Source organism: Xyrauchen texanus, chromosome 21 (genome assembly GCF_025860055.1).
Source record: "Xyrauchen texanus isolate HMW12.3.18 chromosome 21, RBS_HiC_50CHRs, whole genome shotgun sequence".
NCBI classification, from domain to species: domain Eukaryota; kingdom Metazoa; phylum Chordata; class Actinopteri; order Cypriniformes; family Catostomidae; genus Xyrauchen; species Xyrauchen texanus.
The window spans coordinates 5,681,697-5,702,814 of record NC_068296.1 but is presented as its reverse complement, the minus strand read 5'-3'; the positions used below and the strand labels follow the sequence as shown (position 1 = coordinate 5,702,814).

General features: G+C 40.6%; 1 protein-coding gene across 1 annotated transcript in view; it reads left to right on the top strand.

Moving 5' to 3' along the window:
- Positions 1-21,118, top strand: part of LOC127661589 (sucrase-isomaltase, intestinal-like) — a 77,174-nt gene that overhangs the window by 27,842 nt on the left and 28,214 nt on the right. Inside the window, exons 19-27 of the mRNA XM_052152352.1 lie at positions 12,284-12,340; positions 14,482-14,606; positions 15,469-15,557; positions 15,750-15,799; positions 16,582-16,755; positions 17,609-17,752; positions 18,598-18,801; positions 19,009-19,163; positions 19,454-19,622. Of these exons, the coding sequence (XP_052008312.1) occupies positions 12,284-12,340; positions 14,482-14,606; positions 15,469-15,557; positions 15,750-15,799; positions 16,582-16,755; positions 17,609-17,752; positions 18,598-18,801; positions 19,009-19,163; positions 19,454-19,622 (1,167 nt within the window). The remainder of the gene's footprint in view (positions 1-12,283; positions 12,341-14,481; positions 14,607-15,468; positions 15,558-15,749; positions 15,800-16,581; positions 16,756-17,608; positions 17,753-18,597; positions 18,802-19,008; positions 19,164-19,453; positions 19,623-21,118) is intronic.

The following is a 21,118-nucleotide window of genomic DNA, read 5'->3' as shown; positions in this document are numbered from 1 at the left end:
TCGAGTGCTCAACGGTTATTTTTGGTTATTATCCATCGATTATTTCCTGCTAATTTGCTTATGCATACTTCAAAGAAGAGGCTTATGTCGTTTATAAAGTCTCCTACATGTTCTCCAATGAAGAAAAAGGGCAAAACAGTTACAGAGTTATTCCCCGCTGTTGCCAAAAACATGCCTGCGACCCAAGAAAAAACACACTTTTCAGGGATGAGAGGGCCGCTGATGGATACCATTAAACAATGCATGCGTTAAGTAATGGCAATGTTGGAGATTGTGAAGGGCATCCGCGATGATTTACATGACGTGAATGTGCAATTGAATCAACTTGATTAGCAGTCTGAGGCCCAGTTGGCCAAAGTCCAGACACTGCAAACCCGAGTGGATAACATCAAAAAGACGCAGCAAGAAGACAGACAAATAGTGCAGGAACAGATGGAAAAAACTCTGAACTACAGAACAGGGTTTTTATGCTGAAGTCTGTAATCGTAGATCAAATCTATGACTGACGGGCTGTAATGAAGGAACTGAAGGCACCTACTGAATTGCCTTCTTACAGGAAAATCTACCAAAATGGCTCCCTATGCTTAACTCTTTCCCCGCCAAACACAGAATTTTCCGGGTTTTATGAAAAAACGCTTCCCTGCCAAACACGGAATTTTCCGGGTATCCGTGTTTTAGGTGGTATATGGTAAGGAAGACCCGCGCGCATGTTTTGAAAAAGTACGCAACTCTTTGATCAAAGAAACAGACTGCGATCGTCTCAAACGTGAAGTGGAACACCATACTAATACTAAAGCACTTGTTTGATAAAAATGCGTTTTTCTCAGCTTTTTGTCCGAAATGTTGTTTTTGACAAAACCTACCTCTGTTCAAGTGGCAATAAAAAAAGAACATATGAAGATAAAATAAAATCGTTTTTTTTTTGCCTAAAAGCAGAGGCTCAGATCTTTATTTTGATATATAGCATCTTCATATATTCATGGAAGAAAATATTCTGCGGGCCATTAAAATTTAGCGAAAATCGTCAAAAACCCTGGCAGTGGCTGGCAACTTTTTTTAAAAACGCTGGCGGGGAAAGAGTTAACAGGCAGCTCCTAGAAATTGAAATTGTTCACAGAACGTTAAGGTTACTGTTGTAACTTCCATTCCCTGATGGTGGGAACGGGACGTTGTGTCGAAGAAGCGACACTAGGGGTCCAATTTCAATCAGGCCTTGCGCTGAACCGGTTCACTACCTGGTCTCTGAATGGAGTCGTAGGAACCTTGGGCACATAGCCCGGTCGCGGTCTTAGGGTTACATGAGTGTCTGCCGGACCGAAATCCAGGCAGGTGTCGCTGACAGAGAATGCTTGCAGGTCCCCGACAATCTTGATGGAGGCGAGCGCGATCTGGAGGGCCATCTTCAGGGAGAGGTCCATGAGTTCAACTGATTCTAGCGGCTCGAAGGGGGATCTCTGAAGGCCCGAGATGACCACTGAGAGATCCCAGGAGGGGAACAGGCTTGGCCGCGAAGGGTTCAACCTCCTAGCGCCTCTAGGGAACCTGATAACCAAGTCGTGCTTACCCAAAGACTTGCCGTCTACTGCGTTGTGGTGGGCCGCAATAGCAGCAACATACACCTTCAAGGTGGAGGGGGACAGCCTCCCCTCCAAGCTCTCCTGCAGAAATGAGAGCGCTGACCCGACTGCGCACCTCTGTGGGTCTTCAGACTGGGAAAAACACCAATTCGTAAACAAGCGCCACTTCAGGGCGTAAAGTTGCCTGGTAGAGGGAGCTATGGCTTGGTTGACGGCAGGTGGTAGGCCAGCTAGACCTTCCACATCCCATCCAGGGGCCAGATGTGGAGGTTCCAGAGGTCTGGGCGTGGATGCCAGAGGGTGCCCCGTCCCTGAGAGAGAAGGTCCTTCCTCAGGGGAATTTGTCAGGGAGGGGCTGTCGCGAGGAGCACGAGATCCAAGAAATAAGTCTAAGGCAGTAGGGGCCACCAGAATGACTTTTTCCTCATAATCCCTGACCTTGCATAGCACCTGTACAAGAAGGTTCACTGGGGGAAATGCGTACTTGCGCAGCCCCCTGGGCCAGCTGTGTGCCAGCACGTCTGTCCCGAGGGGAACCTCCATTCGGGAGTACCAGAGCGGGCAGTGGTAGGTCTCTCGGGAGGTGAATAGGTCTACCTGTGCCTTGCCGAACCATTCCCAAATCAGCTGGACCGACTGGGGGTGGAGTCTCTACTCTCCACTTGGCATACGATGTATGATGTGGAAGTACACATCCTTCAGGTCTACCACTGCGCACCAATCCGAAGAGGGTGCGGGAAAGAAAACAAACTACAGGATTCTCCTCCCGGCCCTCCACCGGGGGACAGAGTGGTCTGCTTACCAGCTCCGGAGAAAACATCTCGATCTCTGGGTCGTCCGTCTCAGGAACGCTTGGGAGCCTTCCGGGTCCTGGAGGGTGTTCGTTAGACGGGGGGTGTACGCTTCCTGTGGGGCGCTCGACACTGGGGCTGAGAGCTGGGCCCAGGTTGAGGCGGAGCTGCACGTTTTCTGGAAGCCACAGGAGGACGCCCTCAGCGTCCCTTCCTTCCTTTTTAGGAAGGAAAGCCTTGACCGCAAAGTTGCCATGATAAGGTTCTCGCAGTGAGAACAAGAACCATCCACAAACGCTGCCTCAGTGTGATCATGGCCCAGACACAAGAGTGTCCAGGAGCGGAGGAGCGGAGAGAACTCGACCGCATCCAGGAACTACACAGGGTGGAAGGGCATCTTTATAAAGATGTGTCCTGAAAAGGACGTTCAACACCACTGTGTATTGCTCTTTTAGAGAATCAAAGTCTTTTACAATATTCTCTTTTAGACAGCGCTGACAGCAGTGCAAGCGCCCAGGGGCAAAGCTGCATTGCTGTGCAGAGAAGGAGAAAGCCGCTGATATGCACATAGATCCAACAGCATACACTCTTAGAGATGAGGTGAACAGTCTCGCTGCTCGCTGCTCACACAACCGATTAGCTCCGAAGACATTTTCTGACTGAACAGACGCATTTCCCTCCCATTATATCCGTATGTCCAGGGGCGGAACATGCAAATTCCGTTTCTCAAGTTCAGAGATGCGCGAGGCTCTCAAGAGAGACCCCTAGTGTCGCTTCTTCGACACAACATCGAAGTGAGCGACAGACGGGGAACAGGCAGATCAAGAGGGAATGATCTCTGATCTTTCGCTTGCTCAACTTTAAAGATATGCAAGCTATAATGAAAGCCATGTGCAACGCAAGCACAGTTCTGCACGTTGCAGACAAGCTCCAATTCTTTTAGGATTTATCTTGGGAAATGGCCCAGCAACAAAAGGCATTCCAATTTATCCAATGGTGTATGAGAGATCTTGTCTTACTTAATGTTGCCAGCTACATTCAAGTTTGTCCGACAGGGGCTGAGCGGCTTATCTGATGGTGATGTTCAATTTACTTACGTGCTCTGTACAGTAATGCATAGAAAAAAATAGCTTTGCGTCAATATACGCACCAATTCCATTTGAACCAAACTTTCTAGATGATACAGCTGCGACACTGCTGATGGTTAAACCCTAATACCGAAGACTTTTTTTCTAGTAGACATAATGTATATTCTCGAATTGATTATCTGATTGTTTCCCCCACATTTTTTTCTGATATCAGCAAAACTGATATTTTTCCAATCCTACTATCTGATCATGGTTCAGTTCTCTACTCATTTATTTTTCTGCTTAGTATTCCTGAAACCAAGAGATGGTTTAATACTTCCCTGCTCCAAAATACTGAATTTATAAATCTGTGAAGAACTAACTGAATAATCAGCTGACAACCACCAAATGCTTTTATATTGTTTGCTTCTTATGTTAATTCCTCCCTTATACTTCTGAGGTATCTGTTGCTAACACAGCTGCTCCTAAGATTTTGCAGTTCTGGACCTGCCAGCACTTAAAATTTAACAAAAAGATTCCTTGTTAGCCCCTCTATCTCTTTTTGAGCTATACACTGCAGTTAAATGAATGAAAAAGCTAAAATCGCCTGACAACAAAAGAGCTGCTGTTGGAAATCTGGGATTTATGGATCCATTAATACAAAATTATATTGATTATGCTGTAGAGAATAGTTATTTTCATCGTGACCAAAAAGTTTCCCAAATTTCTCTAATTCTCAAAAAAGACAAATACCCACTACATTGCGCTAGTTACAGGCCTATCAGTCTTGTAAATTCTGATTGAATAATATATATAAAAATGGCATTAGCACTATGACTTGACTCACCTATTTACTTACTTATAAAATATGACCAAACTGGTTTTCTGAAAGGTAGGTTCACTAGTGATAATATTCGCAGGCTAGCACACATAATCGATAAAACCAACAATTTGCATGCGGCTGCTGTTCTCTCTTTAGATACAGAAAAAAGCATTTTAACATTTGGAATGAGGCTATTTATTTTACATTTACATTTATGCATTTGGCAGACGCTTTTATCCAAAGTGACTTATAGAGCCCTTACAGGGACAATCCCCCTGGAGCAACCTGGAGTTAAGTGCCTTGCGCAAGGACACAACGGTGGTGGCTGTGGGGCTCGAACCAGCATCCTTCTGATTACCAGATTACCAGTTATGTGCTTAGACCACTACACCACCAAAAAGTCTACATATTTTTACCATTCTCTCTCTACAACGTGGAACTCGTCAGGGTTGCTCCTTAAGCACTCTCTTGTTTATTTTAGCTTTGGATACCCTTGCTCAAGCATTCCAGCAGTCTCCAAGTATTAAGCCTATCATGATTAAGGGAACGTAACATGTTATATCTCTATTTGCGGACAACATACTACTTATTTTATTTGACATAAGTAACTTATTACTGGGTGCTCTCATATTATGGCAAAAACAAAAATGAAAAAATATTTTTTAATGCATCTGCAAGACAACAACCCATCAAATGTACTTTCTCAGTCTCCCATGGCCATCAGCAGGTTTTACATACCTTGAAATTAAAATTAGACGATCATTCTCAGAAATGAAGAAGGATATTTTTTCCAAAAGCCTCAAATCCATTGGGTTTGATTTGGAGAGGTGGTCAGTCCTACATTTCTCCTTACATGGTAGGGTGTCTATTATAAAAATGGTTTTGCTTCCACATATAAACCTTTTGGTTTCTTTGATCCTCTTGGGCCACCAATAGATTTATTTAAAAAGACACACCCTATGCTTTCAAATTTCCTTTGGGGTGGCAAACAAACTTGTATCTATCTCTCCACAAGATGGGGTGGCCTAGCAATTAAAAATTTTAATTACATTTGTGGGCCATCCAGGTGTGGCTCACTGAAGATTTGCATGTGTCCTAGAGGGACATCGATGCCAACATCCAATATGACGCCTGCAAGATGTACCATTCTCTGTTAAATATGATCCCATTTTTAGTCACTCCCTCATAGTGTTGTACAAATGACAGCATAAATACAGTCAAAGCACCGCCTTATACCGATTCCTATCCTCCATGGTATAACCCTACTTTTATGTTAGGTGGCCAACCATTTAAGAACTCTGCATGGCTCTCTAAAGGCATACACACATTTGGGGATGTATTCAGTGATGATGGCTTGCGCACCTTCCAAGATGTTAAAACATCCTTCTCTCTCCCAGGTTATACTTACTTATTTTATTTACAGATCTGCTTTGTATTTCAGGCATATACAATTTCTTTTGGGTGTACATCTAGTTTCTCATCCCTTGGTCAAATATCTCTCTGTGGGTAAGGGTGTTGCATCATTTCTATATAATCAATGTGTTCAGGTACCACAGAAAATCTCAACATTTATGATTTGGAAGTGATATTTGCAACTGGATACTGGTCTGGCATGGGATAGGGTTTGGGGCAACACTTTATTTTCTTTTTGGAATTTAGCACATCTGTAAATACATTTTAAGTTAATTTAAAGGGCATACATCACTCCCTTGAAACTTTTTCACATTAAACCATCCAAGGATCCGTATTGTCACTTATGTAACATTAGGACTGTTGGCACAGTGATGCATATGTTCTGGAACTGCCCTGTTATATCTGTATTTTAGTCCAGTGTAGCTTCAATTCTTTCAGACACTCTGGGACACAAACTTATGGCATCTTATTCTTTGGTCTTACTAAACAACAGCTCTTTGTTGAAGCTCTCGGTCACACTGCAAACTTCTTGCTGCACTCACAGTAGTCAAGAAAGCCATTCCCCAGGCACTGGTCAGCAATTGGAGCAAATTCTAGGGAGTAAAGAGCAAAAGAGTTGAGGCTTGGACACAAATTTCAGACATTGTAACAGAACTGATTTGAACCCTTGGTTCTCTGCCCTGGAATTTGTTCCCCCCTATTTATTTATTTATTAGGGCCCAAACACTGAAAGTGCGGTGGCCCAATTTTTCTTCTAATGATTATTTTTATTTATTTATTTTATTTTTGTCAAGGTTTTTGGTACTTTTGTGGTACTTAACATGCGTGAAAACTTGAAAACTTGAAAAACGTGAAGCAAATTTCTGTTAATCACTGGTGCTCTGTAGCACCCTCTTGAAAATGGGCATGTAAGTGGGGCTCTTCACCTACAATCAACAAAATTGGTTCTTATAATGCTGAACATCTTTCATACTCACAGTCATTAGCTCTGTCCAACAGGAAATCGACCATTTTAGATTCTCTGAAAATCACAGGCTCTGATCTTTTAAATACTCCTAGGGGATTCATGTGACTGGTACCAAATTTGTGCAACATCATGCCAAGACATTGCAGATGCTAAATTGTGAACAGATATTTGCTATTTTGATGGTGTCACCATGGGGAAGCTATACATTTATGGCAAAAAATGGAAAACAGGAATGCCTTATATCTTCTGTGTGCATTGTGTGATTTTGATGAAAATTCAGCTGTTTGGTAATGGGTCTGATCACTTTGATGCAGCTCTTAAGGGTCACATTCATAGCCCCATCAACTGGCAGCAGGAAGTAATGCACTGTTAATAGATCAAGACACTGCTGATGTAAAATTGTAAATATTTCATATATTAAATACTGATACCATGGCAACACATTAATTGTAATTTTTCCTTCCTATATTTGGGTGTTTTTGAGGAACTTGGCATGCTTAAAATGTCATTAAATTTTGCACACACATCAAGGCAAGGCAAGGCAAGGCAACTTTATTTATATAGCACATTTCATACACAATGGTAATTCAAAATGCTTAACATAGAAGAGATTAAAATAAGAATTAAAAAATAAGAATAATTGAAACAGTTTAGAATATAAAATAAAATAAAATACAGTACAAACAGTCGGACACACAGTGGCACAGTGCTCATTCAGTAAATGCACAGCTAAACAGATGTGTTTTGAGTCTGGATTTGAATGTGACTACTGTAGGAGCACATCTGATCTCTTCTGGAAGCTGGTTCCAGCTGCGGCTGGCATAATAGCTAAAAGCAGACTCTCCTTGCTTCGAGTGAACCCTTGGTATTTCTAGCTGATGTGATCCTAATGATCTGAGTGATCTGTTGGGTTTATATTCAGTGAGCATATCTGCAATATATTGAGGTCCTAGCCCATTGAGTGATTTATATACCAGTAATAATACTTTAAAATCAATCCTAAATGTAACTGGGAGCCAGTGTAAAGACCTGAGGACTGGTGTGATATGTTCATATTTTCTGGTTCTGCTCAGAATCCTGGCAGCAGCGTTTGTATGAGCTGCAACTGTCTTATGGTCTTTTTGGGAAGGCCAGTGAGGAGTCCATTACAGTAATTCACCCTGCTGGTGATGAAAGCATGCACAAGTTTCTCTAGGTCTTGACTGGAAACAAAGCATCTAATTCTTGCAATATTTTTCAGATGATAGTATGCTGATTTAGTTATTGCTTTGACATGACTACTGAAACTAAGGTCTGACTCTAGACACACACCAAGATTCCTGACTTGATTTTTAGTTGTTTGACCCCTAGCGTCAAGTCAAGTCAAGTCAAGTGGTTTTTATTGTCGTTTCAACCATATACAGTTAGTACAGTACACAGCAAAACGAGACAACGTTCCTCCAGGACCATGGTGCTACATAAAAACAACAAAGGACCAACATAGGACCACATGAGACTACACAACAAAATAAAATACCTAAATAAACTACCTATATATACCTATATAAAGTGCACGTGCAAACATGTGCAAAAAGTACAGGACAATACAACAAATTACTGACAATGAACAGGACAATAGACACTGCAGCGCCGACCAGTACTCAGTAGTGCAAAAAGATGACAGTTTCTAAAAATGTAAACATAACATACTATGAGATAATGTTCTATGCACATAGCAGTTATTGAGGTAGCAGACAGTTATAAAGTGACAGTAATTAAAGTGCAACTCAGGACACGTGTGTGTCAAACCAGTCTCTGAGTATTGAGGAGTCTGATGGCTTGGGGGAAGAAGCTGTTACACAGTCTGGCCGTGAGGGCCCGAATGCTTCGTTACCTCTTGCCAGACGGGAGGAGGGTAAAGAGTTTGTGTGAGGGGTGTGTGGGGTCGTCCACAATGCTGGTTGCTTTATGGATACAGTGTTTTTTGTAAATGTCTTTGATGGAGGGAAGAGAGACCCCAATGATCTTCTCAGCTGTCCTCACTATCCTCTGCAGGGCTTTGCGGTCCGAAACGGTGCAAGTCCCAAACCAGGCAGTGATGCAGCTGCTCAGGATGCTCTCAATAGTCCCTCTATAGAATGTAGTGAGGATGGGGGTTGGGAGATGTGCTTTCCTCAGCCTTCGAAGAAAGTAGAGACGCTGCTGGGCTTTCTTGGTGATAGAGCTGGTGTTGAGGGACCAGGTGAGGTTCTCCGCCAGGTGAACACCAAGGAATTTGGTGCTCGTGACGATCTCCACAGAGGAGCCGTCGATGTTCAGCGGAGTGTGTTCACCTTGTGCTCTCCTAAAGTCAACAACCATCTCTTTTTTTTTGTCGACATTCAGGGACAGGTTGTTGGCTCTACACCAGTTCGTCAGCCGCTGCACCTCCTCTCTGTATGCTGACTCGATGTTCTTGCTGATGAGACCCACCACGGTCGTGTCATCGGCGAACTTGATGATGTGATTCGAGCTGTGCATTGCTGCACAGTCGTGAGTCAGCAGCGTGAACACCAGTGGACTGAGCACACAGCCCTGGGGGGCCCCAGTGCTCAGTGTGGTGGTGGTGGAGATACTGTTCCCGATCCGGACTGACTGAGGTCTCCCAGTCAGGAAGTCCAGGATCCAGTTGCAGAGGGAGGTGTCCAGGCCCAGCAGGTTCAGCTTTCCAATCAGGTGCTGGGGAATGATTGTGTTGAATGCTGAGCTGAAATCTATGAACAGCATTCGAACGTATGAGTCCTTATTGTCTAGGTGGGTGAGGGCCAGATGGAGGGTTGTGGTGATGGCATCGTCCGTTGAACGGTTTGAACGATACACAAACTGCAGTGGGTCTAGTGAGGGGGGCAGCTGTGTCTTAATCTGCCTCATGACGAGCCTCTCAAAGCACTTCATGATGATGGGTGTAAGTGCGACGGGACGGTAGTCGTTGAGGCAGGACACTGAAGACTTCTTTGGCATGGGGATGATGGTGGTGGCCTTGAAGCACGTTGGAACAACGGCACTGCTCAGAGAGATGTTGAAGATGTCGGTAAGAACATCTGCTAGCTGGTCTGCACATCCTCTGAGCACTCTGCCAGGAATGTTGTCTGGTCCAACAGCCTTCCGTGGGTTGACTCTACGTAGAGTTTTCCTCACATCTGCCGTGGTAAGACAGAGCACCTGGTCGTTGGGAGGAGGGGTGGACTTCCTCGCCATTACGTCGTTCTGCACTTCAAACCGAGTGTAGAAGTCGTTCAGCGCATCTGGAAGGAAGGCATCTTTGTCACAGGCAACTGATGTTGTCCTGTATTTGGTGATGGCCTGGATGCCCTGCCACATGCGCCGCGTGTCACCGCTGTCCTGGAAGTGACTGTGGATTCTCTGGGCGTAGCGCGCTTTGCCTCTCTGATTGCCCGTGACAGTTTGGCCCTAGCTGTTCTTAGGGCTGCCTTATCGCCTGCTCTGAAGGCGGAGTCTCGGGACCTCAGCAGCGTGCGCACCTCCGCAGTCATCCATGGCTTCTGGTTGGAGCGTGTGGTGATGGTCTTGGAGAAAATGACATCATCAATGCACTTACTGATGTAGCTGGTCACTGATGCTGTGTATTCCTCCAAGTTGGTAGAATGGAGTGGTGGTGGTGTAGTGGTCTAAGCACATAACTGGTAATCTGGTTATCAGAAGGACATTGGTTTGAGCCCCACAGCCACCACCATTGTGTCCTTGAGCAAGGCACTTAACTCCAGGTTGCTCCGGGGGGATTGTCCCTGTAATAAGGGCTCTGTAAGTCGCTTTGGATAAAAGCATCTGCCAAATGCATAAATGTAAATGTAAATGTAAATGTAAATGTAAATGAATCGCCATATGTTGCAGCCTCCCTGAACATGTGCCAGTCAGTACACTCAAAACAGTCCTGAAGAGCAGAGATGGCTCCTGCTGGCCAGGTTTTCACCTGCTTCTGAAGTGGTTTTGTGCGTCTGACAAGCTGTCTGTATGCTGGAATTAACATAACAGAGATGTGGTCTGAGTAGCCGAGGTGGGGGCGGGGCTCCGCCCAGTACGCGCCTGGGATGTTTGTGTAAACAAGATCAAGCGCGTACGCCCCTCTCGTTGCAAAGTCCACATACTGATGGAATTTAGGGAGCACTGTATTGAGATTTGCATGGTTGAAACCTCCGGCGACAATAAACAGTCCGTCGGGGTGAGCGTTCTGCAGTTCGCTCATAGTCCCATACAGTTCACAGAGCGCTTCCTTAGCGTTAGCGCTGGGGGGAATGTAAACTCCGGTTATGCAAACAGTGGTGAATTCCCGTGGTAGATAAAAAGGTCTGCATCTAACAGTCACAAGCTCCAACAGCGATGAACAGTAACTAGAGACTAGCATAGAGTTCTTGCACCATTCCGTGTTGATGTAAACACACAAGCCACCACCGCGAGTCTTACCGCAGAGTCAAGGTATACATTTACATTTACATTTATGCATTTGGCAGACGCTTTTATCCAAAGCGACTTACAGTGCGATTATTACAGGGACAATCCCCCCGGAGCAACCGGGAGTTAAGTGTCTTGCTCAAGGACACAATGGTGGTGGCCATGGGGTTAGAACCTGTGACCTTCTGATTAACAGCCCTGTACTTTAGCCACTACGCCACCACCACTACATCAGAGTCATCAGACATTAGGGCTGGGCAAATGTTCATGCTTGGACATGGGGGGGTCTCTGTAGCACCCCCTTTAAAATTACAATTCACCTACAATCACCAAAATTGGTACATATAGAGTTCTCATCAAGCCAAACAACTTTCATAATTATTGCCATTAGGTCCGCCCAAAAATAAGTTTTTATATTGAAGTATCTGAACTTTTAAATACTCCTCCTAGGGGAATCATAAGACTGTCATATAAGACTGTCATTTAGTCACCATTATTCTAAGACATTAAAGAGGCTAAATTGCAAAAATATTTTAATATATATCAAACGGTGTTGCCATGGCAAGGCATTACATTAATGGTGAAAAATTGAAAAAGGAAGTGGCTCATATCTTCTTTGTGCAATGTGTGATTTACATAAACATTAAGATGTATGTTAAGTCTTGGGGGATAATCACTTGGATTTGACTATTTTGGGTCGTAGCCCAGTCGGTCATAGCGCCGCCACCTGGCAGCAGGAAGTGTGGCTCTTACAACAGACTTTAAAATAGACCTCTTATATTTACTCACATTGCTTCAAAATTGTTACAAATAATGTCAAATGCCAAATGTATGTGTCCACCTTACATTGTTTTCCAAAAGCCATCGGGTGGAAATGGACCTGTTGTGCTTGGGCCCATCATCACTGCTTGCAGCTATATTTAAGTTTTATATCCATTATTTTTTATTAATAAAAAAATAAAAAAATATTTACTTTTCCAAAGGAAAATATGTACCTTGAAAGCATGTAATAACTTGGTTTATGTTATGCACACCAGTCACCAATCTTTTTTTCTAAATAAAGGAATACAAGTGTTCACAAAAAAAACAATGCTCATTAGTAAATTATCAAAATAATGGCTGTCATTACGGTTCACTTCTTACTATGCGTGAACATGCACAGATATCCATTTATATCTTTATTACAACAGAATTTTCCTGTTTTCTTATTGCTTTAGGATGTAGACACAGTGAAAGCCTATATCCCAGATGCCATCTGGTATGATTTTGAGACGGTAAGACCATTCTCTTTCACTGTTTGTACTTTTAAAACCTCTTAGATAAGACAGCATGCTGTGTTTTATTAATTTGCCTGATCTGGACACTGTGTTTGCAGATACTCATGTCCAAGATGCTCATTTCCAAGTGTTGTGCGTTTCAGAACAGGTCAATTAGAGAGGCAGTGATTTGGTAAAGCAGTTCTTGAGTTGATCCCAACAGAGAGAGCTAGTTTGATGGAGAGGAGGGACACAGAGAACCTTATGAGACCTGAAATTACTTATGAATATAGCATACTCATTACTCAATTTGGCCTGAAGAAAATGTTCATTTTCCTAAATAATTTCAAAATATCTGATTGTATTTTATTTATTTTTATTTTTTATTTCACACAAAGTCATGAGGGTCTAAAGGGGTCTTGGAAAATTTTTACTTTTACTAATTTCAGCTTTTTTAACTTAGAAATTGAAAACTGTTAATTACAGAAGAGGTGTATTAAATTAATTGTTTAGCATGAACTGCATTTTTTATGTACTTTTGTATAACTTGATAGATCCGGACAAAAATAAAAATGTACAGTATATATTCCTGCAGAATTTTTATAATTGCAAATATTCCATGTAGTCTCTAAATTAATGAGGTAATGAAAACTCATAAAAAATTATTAAAAAACGATTAGTTGAAATAAATTATAGAGGAAACTGAAACTGCTAGAAATTTCGTGTCAACTCTTCGTAAATATAATATATATATATATTTTTATACACTCACCTAAAGGATTATTAGGAACACCTGTTCAATTTCTCATTAATGCAATTATCTAATCAACCAATCACATGGCAGTTGCTTCAATGCATTTAGGGGTGTGGTCCTGGTCAAGACAATATCCTGAACTCCAAACTGAATGTCAGAATGGGAAAGAAAGGTGATTTAAGCAATTTTGAGCGTGGCATGGTTGTTGGTGCCAGACGGGCCGGTCTGAGTATTTCACAGTCTGCTCAGTTACTGGGATTTTCACGCACAACCATTTCTAGGGTTTACAAAGAATGGTGTGAAAAGGGAAAACATCCAGTATGCGGCAGTCCTGTGGGCGAAAATGCCTTGTTGATGCTAGAGGTCAGAGGAGAATGGGCCGACTGATTCAAGCTGATAGAAGAGCAACTTTGCCTGAAATAACCACTCGTTACAACCGAGGTATGCAGCAAAGCATTTGTGAAGCCACGACACGCACAACCTTGAGGCGGATGGGCTACAACAGCAGAAGACCCCACCGGGTACCACTCATCTCCACTACAAATAGGAAAAAGAGGCTACAATTTGCAAGAGCTCACCAAAATTGGACAGTTGAAGACTGGAAAAATGTTGCCTGGTCTGATGAGTCTCGATTTCTGTTGAGACATTCAGATGGTAGAGTCAGAATTTGGCGTAAACAGAATGAGAACATGGATCCATCATGCCTTGTTACCACTGTGCAGGCTGGTGGTGGTGGTGTAATGGTGTGGGGGATGTTTTTTTGGCACACTTTAGGCCCCTAAGTGCCATTGGGCATCGTTTAAATGCCACGGCCTACCTGAGCATTGTTTCTGACCATGTCCATCCCTTTATGGCCACCATGTACCCATCCTCTGATGGCTACTTCCAGCAGGATAATGCACCATGTCACAAAGCTCGAATCATTTCAAATTGGTTTCTTGAACATGACAATGAGTTCACTGTACTAAAATGGCCCCCCACAGTCACCAGATCTCAACCCAATAGAGCATCTTTGGGATGTGGTGGAACGGGAGCTTCGTGCCCTGGATGTGCATCCCACAAATCTCCATAAACTGCAAGATGCTATCCTATCAATATGGGCCAACATTTCTAAAGAATGCTTTCAGCACCTTGTTGAATCAATGCCACGTGAGAATTAAGGCAGTTCTGAAGGCGAAAGGGGGTCAAACACAGTATTAGTATGGTGTTCCTAATAATCCTTTAGGTGAGTGTATATATATATATATATATATATATATATATATATATATATATATATATATATATATAAAATAGTGTTTCTTTTAAATTGTATCTCCTTCCTCTAATTCTATTTCAGCATCAAACAAAGAAAAAGGCTAAATACTGTTTATATGTACAATGTTGTGCTTTTGTGTGTTAATAGGAGATGAGATTTACACAACGCAAGCAAGAGGTTGACATGTCCCTGCCTATTGATAAACTCGGTTTACACTTGAGAGGTGGAGCTATTCTGCCAATTCAAAAGTCAGATGTCACCACCACATACAGGTATTGTAACTTCCGAAAACTCTGAAAACACTTATTTCAAACATTCAAGTATGTCTTTATTTTTTCTCTCAGGTGTTGTCATTACAAGCACATTCCTGTTGATCTGCATGAGATTGAAAATTCAATTTAAAATTAGGAAGAAATAAGGCAATGCTTTATTCAGGCAAATTATTTGAACTTCTCTTTGTGCTCCTTAGGCAGTTTATTGTATTTGTTCCCCAATAAGTATATTACACCATCAAAAACAGAAATGGAATTCTTCTGTATTACTGTAAGCATTTTTGGGGTATATATGCATTCAAAGTAGGGATGACATATACACAAATGCATCACATTTAAAAGGTGGGGTGCTAGTTATTTAAAATTCATTTGATTTTTCCTTACAGTAGAAGCCTGTTACATTTTATTCAAAACAAGAATCCAATCTAAACTTAAAAGGGTCTGATTTCTTCCTACTCTTTAGTTTTTGGTAAAAAAAAAAAAAAGTTTTGAGTTCATGTGATGTGTGTGTGTGTGTGTGTGTGAGCGTGTATTTATCACTTTGTGGGGACCAAATGTCCCCATAAGGATAGTAAAACCCGAAATTTTTGACCTTGTGGGGACATTTTGTCGGTCCCCATGAGGAAAACAGCTTATAAATCATACTAAATTATGTTTTTTGAAAATGTAAAAATGCAGAAAGTTTTCTGTGAGGGTTAGGTTTAGGGGTAGGGTTAGGTTTAGGGGATAGAATATAAAGTTTGTACAGTATAAAAACCATTATGTCTATGGAAAGTCCCCATAAAACATGGAAACACAACATGTGTGTGTGTGTGTGTGTGTGTGTGTGTGTGTGTGTGTGTGTGTGTGTGTGTATCCTCAGTCGACGTCATCCCATGGGATTGATTGTCGCTCTCGATGACAACAAGAAAGCGTCAGGCGAGCTATTTTGGGACGACGGGGATTCTAGAGGTATTTTTGGAGGGGTTTGTCAATAATTAAAAGTTATGTGGGTTTTTTCTCTAGCAGTTCACTGTAAGATACAAAACTTAGATGAAGAAAACAAGTTGATATATGTATATTTGTACTTACATTCCAATTTTCTTGAGAAAAACTGATTACTATTGTATTTGTTTCTCATAACTGTGTTTTTCGGTCTTTTAGATACTGTCAAGTCTGGCAACCACATTCTTTACCATTTTTCTGTGGATAATGTACGTTTGCATAATGGCACTTTATCTTATTTCAAGATGACATTAAAGGAATAGTTCACATAAAAATGCTCATACTTTTTTCTGTGAAACACAAAAGTATATATTTTGGGAGAATCTTAGCACAGCTAAGTAACATTTTTCCATAATATGACATAGTTCATAGTGAGTGACTACATCTGTCAAGCTCGAGAAAGGACCAAAATGTTGGTTTATTATGTGACAGGAAATCTTCCCATTATCTGAAACTCTCAAATACCATTTTCAATCCTATATATTTGAACTGGTGTTATGTTTGGTTCTGACACATGTGAGAACCAATGGCTTTTTAGCTTCAGTGACGTCTAACCTGGTGTGATGCATCCTCCATTTTTTAATCAGAACATGTTCATGAATTAGATTACAGAGCTTTAACGAAGGAGATTATCAGTGATTAACAACATAACATTTCGTATGTTTCTCATACAAAACTATCATATGTATTCAGAGGACTTGGAATAAGCATAAATGTATTGGACAAATGTAGTGGTTCGTTATGGTGATTTTAGGTTTTTCAGAGCTTGACAGTTGTGGTCAGTCACTAATAACTGTTGTAGTGGAAAATATCTATGTAAAGATTCTTCAAAATGTCTCCTTTTTTGGTTTCACAGACAAAATGTCAGCATATAATCAAAACATTTATTTTTGGGTGAACTATTCCTATCAATTTGCACATTTAAAGCTACATTTGAGTTGTATACAAAATTCTAATCTGTAGTAATGTCTGATTCTTTTTGCTTTATTAGGGTCTTCTGTCAATTCACGTTGTTCACAATGGTTACAGCGATCCAAACAACTTGAAGTTTGAGAACATTACAGTCTTGGGAATGAACGGAAGTCCCTCCAACGTGCTTTTGTCAGATGGAACCACATCTACTGCACTGAATGAGTCCCAGATTCAACATGATCTCATTAAGCAGGTAATAATCATAGTGTTTGAGCATTAAGGGGGAACAAGGTAAAAGTTTCAAGATATTGGTTTTCCAAAGAGAAATGTTTTCTAATTTACAGCCCAGTCTCATATTGGAAACATCTTTTTAACACCATTTTCCATGCACCACCAAAATGGCTCTCGTTGGCCATTTTAAACCTAATTTCAGAGAATTCTGTAAAGCCTCAGTTATCTTCGGATGTCATTGTGTGTATGAAGCAAGCAGAATTTGAAAGTAGCTAGATTAGAAAACAATGGATTGCTCTGAAAGCCATCGCCTGTATTTTAAAGACAACCAAGGCTTTACAGAATCTTCTTTAACCTTTTCTTTTCAGGAAAAGATGAAAAAGTCACCCCCAATTACAGGCAATTAGGACAAACTATGCCCACAAATTGGAGGCCAGCTTTAGTTTAATACAGAGAAAGATTCCCTAGGGTCCCAGGAGAGGCCCTGTCATTCTAACTGAATGTCTAGGGATGCTCACGAAACAGTGATTGAATTTGTCAGTACTCTCAAAAGCATGCACATACACTCAGACACACTTCCATTAGGCTGTGATGAACGGTGCTGCTTTCTCCTCAAGGTCTTGGAATGACAACAGGACGTTCAGACCTTGCTCTTAAACTACACATCGCACATTAAAAAATGTCAGTTGCTTTGAGTTATAGCATGTCTGCCAATGAATGCAAAGAGACAAGACTTCACAAAACAGCGGCGTTTGTCATTTTTGTCATTTGACTAGCTCATCCGGGGTGCCAACTGTGTCTCGTGGCGTTCTTACGTGAATACTACTGTTGTCTTTTGCGGTATATACTGTATAAATCTTTGGTGTTTTTGCCAGGTGATGTATCTGAGGGATCTGGAACTGGAGCTTGGGAAGGACTACACCATTAACTGGGAGGTCAAAGTCTCAGAACGCATCGATTGCCAACCTGGGGAGAACAGGGATGAGGCCAAATGCGAAGCCCGTGGCTGTATCTGGCAGGTCAGAGAGAGAGAGACTGAGAGACAGTGCTCAGTTTGCAACCCTGCTGATTTTATAGATAGTGTTTGATATATGTCTATATTGACAAAGAGTCTTGTATTTCACGTTTATTAATTTTTAAGTATGACAATTTTGTTATATCATTTATTATTTGAGATATACAGTGGCCGAAAAAAATTGAAGTACTTTGCCTTATTTAACAGTGTTTAATTTAATTTAATGTAAGGTTCTATATAATGACAACAGAAAATTATTTATCACAAACAAACAATGAATGTTAATTTTAACAACATTTATTTTTCTTGGTTAATGTTAATTTTCTAAATACAATTGTTCGTTGTTAGCTCATGTTAGTTCATAATGCATTAACTAATGTTAACATACACAACTTTTAGTTTATAACTTCTTTATGTGTTAGTACTGTATGTTGAAACATTAACTAAGATTAAGAAGTCCTGTGAAAGTATAGGTAATGGTTAGTTTATTGTAACTAATGCAAATATGTTGCCTCATATTTACAAATGCAACCTTATAGAAAATTTTTACCACGGAAATGTACATACAGTACTGTATATATTGTTCAAAAGAAAATAATTTTATTTATTTATTTATTTTTTTTGCTATTATTTATATATTTTCACTGAAAAGTGAAAAATCTGAAAAGTGAAATTATTTCTGAGAAAATCTATAGCATCATTTGTTTGCAGATGCCACTTGATTTGATATTTCAGTCATGAGATGCAATGACATTCAGACATGTTTAAGAATGACTAAAGTGTCCAAATACTTTTTGGGGTAACTATTCACCAAATTTGATAAAAAAATGTTTTACTCTCTATGTTTAGCCTTCAGATAATGCTGAAGAGCCCTGGTGTTTTTACCCTGAGGACCACGGCTACATTGCCACCAACCTGATTCCGACCGCAAGTGGCTGGACTTTAGATCTAGACCGAAATACTGATTTCCCTAGTCAACGTTCTGTATCTCCAGACATCGACAAGCTCAGAGTTGAAATTACGTATCTTTCCAGCCACAGCCTGCGATGGAAGGTAATTTTTTCAAGATTAAAAATACAATTGAAATAATACTAAGATTGAGAAACATAATTGTATTACTTTGTTCTACTTATGTTAAGCCTAAGAGCATTGCATTTTTTTAGACATCGCTGACTATGACTAGAATGAGAGGAAGGTTGTCAGAATGTTTTTGTTGAGAACTAAAGTGCCTTTTGAGTTATTTTCACCCTATTCCACCAGATTTTTGACCCATCCAATAAACGTTACGAGGTCCCAGTTACCATCAACCTGCCAGACACACCTGAGACAAACGAAGACAATAGGCTTTACAAGGTCCAAATCAGTAAACAGCAATTTGGGATCCAGGTGATCAGAAAGAGCACAAATGAAATGATGTGAGTAATAAACCTAAATGTTATATATATATATAAAAAAACTTTTTTAATTACTCATTCTCCATCTTTATCTTTCATTTCTTGGAGAAACTAAAAGTAATGTTGTTTTGTTTTGTAAGGAGTAGTTTAGCACAAAATATTTTTAAACAATGCTGATGGGGTACATTTAGGGGTTCAAATCAACATTAAATCAAATGTATTATTTATTATTTACCAATTTTTATTATATATTATTTAATGCAGTTATTAACAAAATTGCATTATACCTCACTGTCCGTCTCTAATTCCAGATGGGACTCTGCTATGCCAGGCTTCACGTTCTCTGACTTGTTCCTTCAGATTTCCACTCGTCTCCCCTCAAACTATGTCTATGGTTTTGGTGAAACAGAGCACATCAGCTACAAGCATGACCTCAACTTTCACACATACGGCTTGTTTGCAAAGGATCAGCCTCCGGGGGTGAGTGTCAGGTTTTTTGTGATATTTTACAACCCCTTTTGTGCAATCCAAACTACACTTCACTTCACAGTCAGCCCTAGTTTACAGTTAAAATTGTACCAATTAAAATGGTTCACCTAGATGAATCTCACAAAGAAAAACATAACTACGCCTCGTGGTGGCGTAGTGACATGCCTCAATCCGGGTAGTGGAGGACGAATCTCAGTTGCCTCCGCGTCTGAGACCATCAACCCATGCAAATTATCACGTGGCTTTGTGTGTGTTACCGCGGAGACAGAACGTGTGTGGAGGCTTCACGTCATCCACCGCAGCATCCACGCACAACTCATCATGCGCCCCATTGAGAGCGAACCACATTATAGCGACCATGAGGAGGTTACCCCATGTGACTCTACCCACCCTAGCAACTGGGCCAATTTTGGATATGAACTTATGACTCCAGTGTTGGTAGTCAGCGTTTTTACTCACTGAGCTACCCAGGCCCGCTTTCTGTCATTTATATAGATTTTCTGTGCAACAATTAATTATCAACAATGGTGAATTAGCAGTATCCCATTTGCATGTACATATACATATTATATTTGTTATTTCTTACTCAAGGTGGCGCTGATGTTTCAGTGATTGATTTGATTTACATTTGACATAGCTCGCTGACGTAGAAACAACATTGACGTAAACTATAGCACATGAAAGTGTAACACATGAACAGTATGATATAATTATCGTCATTTGGGTGTACTACTGTCATAATAATCATAAAAAATATAATTTATGGAAGTGTGAAAAACAAAACAGACACCATACCTCGGGTCTCTAAAGACCCTATACACATTTGGTACTTAAACTATTATAAAAAGAAAAAGAAATGTTGACCTTTTTTTTCTTATACACAATTTATAAGAGATATACTGAGGAATAATAAAGAGGTTTTGGCACAACTCCAAAAAATGGATGAGGTACAGGCGGTGAGAAGTTGTTCTGGGTCTCTAAAGAACCGAGTTATGCGTTTAAGGGTTTAAGCATATAAAGCAGCTTTTACACAGTACAGTGACTGTGTTTTAGTTCTCATTTAAAAACGGACAAAAAAATAAATAAAAAATGTGTTCATTTACACTGAACATAAAACTATAAAACTATGAAACCTATAACCTTACCTAAAACTTTAACACCAATTTAAATGCCATTTTTTTCCCTTTAGGAAATCAAAAGCTTTTGTTGCTTTTTATTTAAAATTTATTGACAATAAACTTCAAGGACTGTAACTCATAAAAGAAGAAAATCTTTATTGCCAGGGTTTGCTACACATATACACACACACACACACACACACACACACACACACACACATATATATATAGGGTTATATATTGTCAGTAAAGATTCCCCAAAGATATCTTGAAGAACGGGCCATGAGCACTTGTATCTTATTAGTGGGTTTTTAAAAAATGACACAAAAAAAGTTATTCAGGCGCTGTGATGATTCTGCATCCTCTCGG